The 10279-nt window shown below is 47.7% G+C and overlaps 1 protein-coding gene across 8 annotated transcripts in view; it reads left to right on the top strand.

Annotated features, from left to right (window-relative positions):
- Nucleotides 1–10279, top strand: part of mdc1 (mediator of DNA damage checkpoint 1) — a 74198-nt gene that overhangs the window by 1353 nt on the left and 62566 nt on the right. For 7 of the 8 annotated variants that reach the window (XR_011351914.1, XR_011351915.1, XR_011351913.1 and 4 more), the window contains exons 2-3: nucleotides 15–524; nucleotides 8557–8626. Coding sequence is in view for 5 of the 8 variants with exons in the window: in XM_069919524.1 (XP_069775625.1) it covers nucleotides 15–524; nucleotides 8557–8626 (580 nt within the window). In the remaining 3 variants the exon portion in view is untranslated. The remainder of the gene's footprint in view (nucleotides 1–14; nucleotides 525–8556; nucleotides 8627–10279) is intronic. The other variant, XM_069919526.1, reaches the window with a different exon arrangement.

The raw sequence follows: 10279 nt of genomic DNA, 5'->3' as shown, positions 1-10279 counted from the left end.
CTTTGTTTTGACAGATTTTACCATCTACGGAGGTCTGAATGTGATTGGCAGGAATGAGAACTGCGACATCTGTATCCCGGTGCAATCTGTTTCCAAGAAACATGCAGTGATTGACGTCGAAGGGGATACCCACGTGATTCATGATTGCAACAGCCTGAACAAAACCCGGCGGAAGAGCGTCATACTTAAGCCCCACATCCGGTACCAGATCAACGATGGCGACGTTTTCCTCTTCGGCGATGTTGCCTGTCAGTACCTGGTACTACCTCCTGAAGCCCAAGGCATTGAGTCCGGCTCGGACACCGACTCTGAATCCATGCTTCCCCAGTCCCGAGCCAGTATGGAGTATCGGGTGGAGAGTCACCCAATCCCTGAGTCAGCAGGCAAAGACTTGGAATGGGCAGATAATTCGCTGATATTGTCACCCACCCCGTCCTACAAGCGCAGGCTGCCAGAGAAGTTGGTCCAGGCTAACGTCTACGTGAAAGATTCAGAAGATGATGACACACCGTGGAAGGAGTCTCGTAAGCAGATGTTATTCTTCACGATTCGAGATTTTTTTATTCTCGCCAATTGATATAAAAAATGTATACCTCACTTTACAAAAGTAGAGCATTCCTATGAAACATTCCGTAAGCCAAAATGGTGTAAAGCAAAGAGGATTTTAACACTATTGAATGCTATTTTTGTGAAAGCAAAAACCCATTCAAATTTATTTTGGATAGCGTTCCATCAAATTCGCATGCATAAAGCAAGTATTTGTCTCTCTCTTTGGCTTGGCTTCGTGGACGAAGATTTAAGGAGGGGTATGTCCACGTCTGCTGCAGGCTCGTTGGTGACTGACAAGTCCGATGCTGGACAGGCAGGCACGGTTGCAAGGGAAAATTGGTTGGTTGGGGTTGGGTGTTGGGTTTTCCTCCATTGTCTTTTGTCAGTGAGGTGGGCTCTGCGGTCTTCTTCAAAGGTGGTTGCTGCCCGCCGAACTGTGAGGCGCCAAGATGCACGATTGGAGGCAATATCAGCCCACTGGCGGTGGTTATTGTGGCAGGCACCAAGAGATTTTTTTAAGCAGTCCTTGTACCTTTACTTTGGTGCACCTCTGTCTCGGTGGCCTGTGAAGAGCTCGCCATATAACACGATCTTGGGAAGGCAGTCGTCCTCCATTCTGGAGATGTGACCCACCCAGCGCAGTTGGGTCTTCAGCAGCGTGGATTCGATGCTTGCGGACTCTGCCAGCTCGAGTACTTCGATGTTGGTGATGAAGTCACTCCAATGAATGTTGAGGATGGTGCGGAGACAGCACTGATGGAAGCATTCTTGGAGCCGTAGGTGATGCCGGTAGAGGACCCATGATTCGGAGCCGAACAGGAGCGTGGGTATGACAACGGCTCTGTACACGCTGATCTTTGTGTGTTTCTTCAGGTGGTTGTTTTTCTCTTTTGTGTAGTCTTCCAAAGGTGCTATTTGCCTTGGCGAGTCTGTTGTCTATCTCATTGTCGATCCTTGCATCAGATGAAATGGTGCAGCCGAGGTAGGTAAACTGGTTGACTGGTAGGTAAACTGTTTTTGAGTTCTGTGTGCCCGATGGAGATGTGGGGGGGCTGGTAGTCATGGTGGGGAGCTGGCTGATGGAGGACCTCAGTTTTCTTCAGGCTGACTTCCAGGCCAAACATTTTGGCAGTTTCTGCAAAACAAGACGTCATGCGTTGGAGAGCTGGCTCTGAATGGACAACTAAAGCGGCATCGTCTGCAAAGAGTAGTTCATGGACAAGTTTCTCTTGTGTGTTGGTGTGAGCTTGCAGGCGCCTCAGATTGAAGAGACTGCCATCCGTGCGGTACCGGATGTAAACAGCGTCTTCATTATTGAGGTCTTTCATGGCTTATTTCAGCATCGTGCTGAAGAAGATAGTAAAGAGGGTTTGTGCGAGGACGCAGCCTTGCTTCACGCCGTTGTCAATGGAAAAGGGTTCGGAGAGTTCATTCCTGTTTCTGACCCGACCTTGTTGGTTTTCATGCAGTTGGATAACCATGTTGAGGAACTTGGGGGGGCATCCGAGGTGCTCTAGAATTTGCCAAAGCCTTTTGTGCTCACGGTGTCGAAGGCTTTGGTGAGGTCAACAAAGGTGATGTCGAGTCCTTTGTTTTGTTCTCTGCACTTTTCTTGGAGCTGTCTGAGGGCAAAGACCATGTCAGTAGTTCCTCTGTTTGCACGAAAGCCACACTGTGATTCTGGGAGGACATTTTCGGCGACACTAGGTATTATTCTATTAAGGAGAATCCTAGCGAAAATTTTGCCTGCAATGAAGACCAGTGTGATTCCCCTGTGGTTTGAGCAGACTGATTTCTCGCCTTTGTTTTTGTACAGGGTGATGATGATGGCACCACGAAGGTCCTGAGGCAGCTTTCCTTGGTCCCAGCAGAGCATGAAAAACTCATGCAGTTTGGTATGCAAAGTTTTGCTGCCAGCCTTCCAGACATCTGGGGGGGATTCCATCCATACCTGCTGCTTTGCCACTTTTCAGTTGTTCAATTGCCTTATATGTCTCTTCCTGGGTAAAGACCTAATCCAGCTCTAGACTCCAGGGCTGTTAAGGGAGCTGGAGCAGGGTGGATTCTTGGACTGAGCGGTTGACACTGAAAAGAGATTGGAAGTGTTCTGACCATTGATTGAGGATGGAGATCTTGTCGCTGAGGAGGACTTCGCCGTCTGAGCTGTGCAGAGGGCTTTGGACTTGGGGTGAGGGGCCGTACACAGCCTTTAGTGTCTCATAAAAACCCCTGAAGTCGCCAATGTCGGCGCTAAGCTGGGTTCATTTGGCAGGCTAGTCCACCACTCATTTTGGATCTCCCGGAGTTTGCGCTGAAGATGGCTGCATGCGAGACGGAAGGCTCGTTTCTTCTCTGGCCAGGACAGCTTTGCAAGGTGAGCCTGGTGGGCAGATCACTTCCTTGCCAGCAGCTCCTGGATTTCCTGGTTGTTGTTGTCAAACCAGTTCTTGTATTTCCTGGAGGAGAAGCCCAGTACCTCTTCAGTGGTTTGCAGTATGGCCGTTTTCAGCTGATCCCAGAGGGTTTCAGGAGACGTGTCCGTGAGGCAAGTATTTGTAAAGCGGGGTATACCTGCATACATGAAATATGTCAACTTTTACCTGCTGTATAAAGGTAAACAAAGAGTCGCTATTAGCAACTCCAACAATAAATGAAAGGGAGTCCCTTCAGAGACACTGAATGTCCCTGGGTTCACCTCCAGTGGTCCTACAGCTTCTGCAGCCGCACAGGTTCCTGTTCAATCTATCAGCCACCCGAACTCCAGGTCCAGCCATCTGATATGATCTGGAAAGTCTTCTGTGTCTGAGGCTCTTCAGGAGCCCTTAATTGCCCTCACCACCTGCTCCAATCCTGGTTCAGGTACCTGTTTCCGAGGAGCCAGTCTCCTGCAGTCCACAGACTGGCGAGAGTCCTTGGATCTCAAGTCACCAGCACCCCACGTGGGTCCTGCAGCCTTCGAGCCTCTTGCTGGCCCTCTGCCGTGGTCATCTCCCAAGCTTCTCGTCTGGGGGCTGCTCTCCCATTTCTGCTGCTCCGGTGTTCTCCTGTAGTCTGAAACCCCCCATGGTACGCTACCCAGCACAGGCACCGCATCCTGGGCATCTCGAACCTCCACGGTTGCAGGAGGTTTATTTAAAAAAAAAACACTTGGCAGACAGTAGGACCCTGCGGGAAGCGCTGTGTCCGCACCAGTGGCTGTACAGTCATTACGGCAGCTCTGGCAGCGCCACTGTTTTATTTTTCAGTGACCCACTTCATTAATGAAAACAATTGCCGTCCCTCTAGTTTGCTCCTTGAGGCCCTCCTTGAAGTCTGCATTTCTTCCACTTTTCGTTGAAGGGCCTATTTCTGCGGAACTCTGGGATCTGTTCTGGGATCCCAGCTCTGGTGATTTTTTTTTTTGTAAATGACCAAGATAAAGTGGAAGGATGGGTCAGTAAGTTTCCGGATGATATGAAGCTTGGAGGAATTGTGGATAGCATTGTAGCTTGTCGTAGGTTATAAGCGTATATAGACAGGACGCAGAGTTGGGCAGATAGAGTTCAATCTGGATATGTGTGAGGTGATGCATTTTGGAAGGTCAAACCTGAAGGGTGGATGGTCAGATGCTCAACAAGGGGACCTTGGGGTCCAAATCCATACATCTCTCAAGGTCGCTGTGCAAGTTGATAGGATAGTTAAGAAGGCCTATGGGATGCTGGGCTTCATTGGGGGAATTGAGCTCAAGAGTGAAGAGATCACCTTGCAACTCTACAAATCTCTGGTCAGACTACACTTAGGGTATCGTTCGCTTCTGGTCGTCTCATTATTGGAAGGATGTGGAGGGTGCAGAGGAGATTTATTAGGATGTTGCCAGGATTGGAAAATGTGTCTTTTGAGGCAAGGTTAATAGAGTTGGAGATTTCTTCTTTGGATTGTAGAAGGATGAGAGCTGACTTAATTGAAGTCTGCAAGATTCTGAGAGGCATAGATAAGGTGGACGGCCAGCACTTTTTTCCCAGGGTGGGAATAACAAACACCAGAGGACAGAGGACATCTGTACAGTTTTTTTTTCAAATTTTATTTATTGAAAAATTATTGGTAAACATACAAAATACACTTCACAACAACATTTATATATGAAAATAAAAAGAAATATATATTTAAAAGAAAATTTAAAACAAAAAGAATAAAATAAATCAAAGTACTTCTAAATGCACATATTCCAAATATAATGACCACTTATTAACAAAAAAGAATAATTATCATGTAAAACATAAGTAATTTTATCCATAAGAATACAAGCTTTCATTTCATTATACCATCGCATTATATTAATCACTGTATTATCTTTCCATGTACTTGCTATACATTTTTGAGCTACGGACAACGCTAAATATACAAATGCAATTTGAAATTTATCCAACCCCAATCCCTTTCAAGGAATCACATAACCCAGTAAAAAAACAAATGGATCTAATGGTAACTTAATCTTATATAATTTTTCCAAAATTGACTTAATTTCTTCCCAAAATGGTTGTACATATATACAAGACCAAACAGCATGTAAAAAAAGTTCCAAAACACGTACCACATCTAAAACAGGAATCTGAATTACTAAGGCCATATTTTTTCAATTTCTCAGGAGTTAAATATAACTGATGCAAAAAATTATAATTAACCATTCCATATCGTGCATTTGTCAATCTAGTAACATTATACTCCTGTTCGGCTCCGAATCATGGGTCCTCTACCGGCACCACCTACGGCTCCTAGAACGCTTCCACCAGCGTTGTCTCCGCTCCATCCTCAACATCCATTGGATGTTACACCCCTAACGTCGAAGTACTCGAGATGGCAGAGGTCGACAGCATCGAGTCCACGCTGCTGAAGATCCAGCTGCGCTGGATGGGTCACGTCTCCAGAATGGAGGACCATCGCCTTCCCAAGATCGTGTTATATGGCGAGCTCTCCACTGGACACCGTGACAGAGGTGCACCAAAGAAAAGGTACAAGGACTGCCTAAAGAAATCTCTTGGTGCCTGCCCCATTGACCACCGCCAGTGGGCTGATAACGCCTCAAACCCTGCATCTTGGCGCCTCACAGTTTGGCGGGCAGCAACCTCCTTTGAAGAAGACCGCAGAGCCCACCTCACTGACAAAAGGCAAAGGAGGAAAAACCCAACACCCAACCCCAACCAACCAATTTTCCCCTGCAACCGCTGCAATCGTGTCTGCCTGTCCCGCATCGGACTTGTAAGCCACAAACGAGCCTGCAGCTGACGTGGACTTTTTACCCCCTCCATAAATCTTCGTCCGCGAAGCCAAGCCAAAGAACATTATAATGACACATATCCATCCAGTAATCTTCAGGAAAAACAAAAGTTAAATCATTTTCCCATTTAAACTTAGATTTCTCCCATTCCGACTTATCCATATTATCTTATAATACTTGATACATAACAGAAATATAACCCTTTTTAGGCATAGAAGAAATCAAAGACTCAAACTCCGACAATACAGGTAAAACCATCTCTCTACCATACTTTTTTTTAACCAGTGACCTAAGTTGATGATAAACAAATAAAGAAACTTCAGCAATATCAAAATGCTCTTTCAATTGAATAAAAGAGAGAAATTGACCTTCTACAAAACAATCATGCAATATTTTTATACCCTTAAAATCCCAATTCTTTAAATGACTATTAAACAATGAAAAAGGAATAAGTTGATTATTATATAATGGATTTAAAATAGATAATTTACCTTTTGATCCTATAGTCTTGTGTTTTTTTGTCCATAACATCAATAGATGTTTTAATATCGGCACTTCATATTCCCGTAATAAATCTATATTCCACCAAAATATAAATTGATGTACTGCAGTTTCAGAGATACATGCCATCTCAACTATAGCCCAACTTGGAGATTGATCCAAATCCATCAAATCACAAAGTTGGGCTGCCTCATAATAATTCTGAAAATGAGGTAATTGCAATCCACCTAATGCATACTTCCAAGTAAGCTTATTTAATGCTACCCTTGGTAATTTACCTTTCTATAAAAATTCCCTAGTAGCTTTATTTAAATCATGAAAAAAAAGTTCCTTGTAAGAAAACACAATATTGATTGAAACAAATATTGAATATGTGGAAAAATATTCATTGTAATATAATTAACCCAGCCAATTAAAGTTAACAGAAGGTCTTTCCACTTAATTAAGTCTGCTTTTATCTTTTTCAACAATGGAACATTGTTCCCCTTTTCCCTCTGTCTCCTTTCACAGAGGCAAAATCAATTGTTACCTTCCTCTTAACATCTCCAATGAACACCTTTAGTCTGTTGGTCTGGGTTCCTTCCCCCTTTCTCCCCAGTCTTGATACTCAGTATTCACAATTATTCCTAAATATTTAATTTTATCTGTCCATTTCAAATTAATAACATTTTTATAAACTAAATAATCTCCTTCACCTACCGGTAAAATTTAACTTTTATCTCAATTAACTTTATACCCAGATAATGATCCATACTGCAATAAACATTCCCGTAAATACGGCAAAGATTGTTCCGGATTTGTTAAGTAAATCAAAACATCATCTGCAAATAAATTAATCTTATACTCTTCATCCAAAACTCTCATCCCTTGTATCTGCTCAATTTGCCATATTAATTGAGCTAACGATTCAATGACCAACGCAAATAGGGCTGGTGACAATGGACAACCCTGTCGAGTAACATCTGTACAGAGTGATCCTCTTTGGATCGTAGAAGGATGAGAGCTGGATTAATTGAGGTCTACAAGATTCTGAGAGGCATAGATAAGGTGGACGGCCAGCACCTTTTTCCCAGGGTGGGAATAGCAAACACCAGCGGACGACTGTACAGAGTGATGAGAGGAAAGTTTATTGGAGACATCAGGGGTAAGTTTTTCTAAGAGAGTTGTGGGTGCCTGGAAGACCTTGTCAGGTGTGGTGGAGGCTGAAGCATTAGGTACTTTGTAGAAATTCTTAGAGAGGTGCAAGGATAAAGGAAAAATGGAAGGTAATGAGGGAGGAAGGTTTTAGTATTTATTTTGGTAGGAATATGTAAGTCGGCACGTCTTCGAGGGTCAAATGGCCTGTACTGTGGTGTAGTATTTTATATTTTAATGCCCCATCTTCCCTCTTAGTTGGGTGCAAAAGGGCTCACGTAGCCATTCTTTGTAAACGATCTCCCTGCTGATGGTTATTGGAGCTTCAAATGGCAGGTAATTTTCTCAGGGATAGTGGCTACATTTATCTGCTTTCCCAGCGAATACTGAGAGAATTTATCTTTACGTGCAGAGCTCCTGGGGTGTAAGGGCCACCTTTGCACTTTAGTTATAACTTTTTAACCTTCATTAAAGGAAAGATGTGGAAGCTTTGGAGAGGGGGCAGAGGAGATTTACCAGGGTGTTGCCTCACTTGGAGAACGTGTCCGTTGAGGCGAGGTTGGCAGATATGGGGCTTTTCTCTTTCGAGTGAAGAAGAATGAGAGGTAACTCAGCAGAGATCTGCAAGATTATGAGAGGCAGAGATAGGGTGGGCGGCCAGGACCTGTTTCCTGAGGTGACAGTAGCAAATAGCAGAGGACATCTGTTTACGATGAGGGAAGTTAAGTTTAAGCAAGACATCTGGGGTAGGTTTTTTAAATACAGAGATTGTTGGGTGCCTGGAATGCATTGCTGGGGGTGGTGGTGGAGGCTGGTTATAATAGGGACATTTAAAGGACTTTTAGACAGGCACATGGATGTAAGAAAATAGAGGGTTCTGGGTGTGAGGTGGAGAAGGTATAGATTGTTGAGTTGGTCAATGGCATGAGCCAAAGGGCCTCTACTGTGCTGGAACGTTCTCTATTTTATGTTCATTCCTTGGGGACTTGTTTTTGAGGCTGTTCAAACATGCCGAGGAGTGGAGAACACTGTCTCATCAGGTTGTACTTGTGTAATCAGATGACAATAAACGACTGGAGTTGGTAATGAGAAGTTTACCTCCCTTTTCTAATTTCTAGGAGCTTTCACTTCCCAAGCTGCAAGCATTTCAGTCCTTCAAACTCCATCAGCTAATGTTGTCCCTGAAAGGTATGATTCATTAATTTCAAAGAAGGGATATTTTGGGCATGTGGGAAAGGAAAGAGAAATCATTGATTGTTTTTACCCCCCCCCCCAAAAAAAAATTCCCCCTATATTCATCCCACTCTCTCTTTTCCTCTAGTTCTGTACCTTCCCTCTCCCCTTTCCCTCTGTCTCCTTTAACAGAGGCAAAATCAATTGTTACCTTCCTCTTAACGTCACCAATGAACACCTTTAGTCTGTTGGTCTGGGTTCCTTCCCCTCGCATTCTTCCCCTTTCTCCCTAGTCTTTATTCAGACACCTGCCTGCTCTTTTGCTTTTACCTTGAAGAAGGTTCTCAGACCCAAAACATCCTCCAGCATTTTCTTTGTGTTTTTACGAAAATCTGTTCTCTCCTTTTCTCTTATCGTATCCAATTAACATCTTTTGTTCAGTGGCCTGGAACTCCTCCCCCCCCTCCTTCCCCCCCTCCTTCCCCCCTCCTTCCCCCCCTCCTTCCCCCCCTCCTTCCCCCCCTCCTTCCCCCCTCCTTCCCCCCCTCCTTCCCCCCCTCCTTCCCCCCTCCTTCCCCCCCTCCTTCCCCCCCTCCTTCCCCCCCTCCTTCCCCCCCTCCTTCCCCCCTCCTTCCCCCCCCTCCTTCCCCCCCTCCTTCCCCCCCTCCTTCCCCCCCCTCCTTCCCCCCCCTCCTTCCCCCCCCTCCTTCCCCCCCTCCTTCCCCCCCTCCTTCCCCCCCTCCTTCCCCCCCTCCTTCCCCCCTCCTTCCCCCCCTCCTTCCCCCCCTCCTTCCCCCCCTCCTTCCCCCCTCCTTCCCCCCTCCTTCCCCCCTCCTTCCCCCCCTCCTTCCCCCCCCTCCTTCCCCCCCTCCTTCCCACCCCCTTCCCCCCCTCCTTCCCCCCCTCCTTCCCCCCCTCCTTCCCCCCCCGCCTTCCCCCCCCTCCTTCCCCCCCCTCCTTCCCCCCCCTCCTTCCCCCCCTCCTTCCCCCCCCCCTCCTTCCCCCCCTCCTTCCCCCCCCCTCCTTCCCCCCCCTCCTTCCCCCCCCTCCTTCCCCCCCTCCTTCCCCCCCTCCTTCCCCCCCCTCCTTCCCCCCCCTCCTTCCCCCCCCTCCTTCCCCCCCTCCTTCCCCCCCTCCTTCCCCCCCCTCCTTCCCCCCCTCCTTCCCCCCCTCCTTCCCCCCCCTCCTTCCCCCCCTCCTTCCCCCCCTCCTTCCCCCCCCTCCTTCCCCCCCCTCCTTCCCCCCCCTCCTCCCCCCCTCCTTCCCCCCCTCCTTCCCCCCCTCCTTCCCCCCCTCCTTCCCCCCCTCCTTCCCCCCCTCCTTCCCCCCCCTCCTTCCCCCCCTCCTTCCCCCCCTCCTTCCCCCACCTCCTTCCCCCCCTCCTTCCCCACCCTCCTTCCCCCCCCTCCTTCCCCCCCTCCTTCCCCCCTCCCTTCCCCCCTCCTTCCCCCCTCCTTCCCCCCCTCCTTCCCCCCCTCCTTCCCCCCTCCTTCCCCCCCTCCTTCCCCCCTCCTTCCCCCCTCCTTCCCCCCCTCCTTCCCCCCCTCCTTCCCCCCTCCTTCCCCCCCTCCTTCCCCCCCTCCTTCCCCCCCTCCTTCCCCCCCTCCTTCCCCCCCTCCTTCCCCCCCTCCTTCCCCCCCTCCTTCCCCCCCTCCTTCCCCCCTCCTT

The sequence above is a fragment of the Narcine bancroftii genome, chromosome 2 (assembly GCF_036971445.1).
Source record: "Narcine bancroftii isolate sNarBan1 chromosome 2, sNarBan1.hap1, whole genome shotgun sequence".
Taxonomy (NCBI): domain Eukaryota; kingdom Metazoa; phylum Chordata; class Chondrichthyes; order Torpediniformes; family Narcinidae; genus Narcine; species Narcine bancroftii.
Note: the sequence above shows the minus strand (reverse complement) of the source record. Positions and strands in the feature narration are given on the sequence as shown.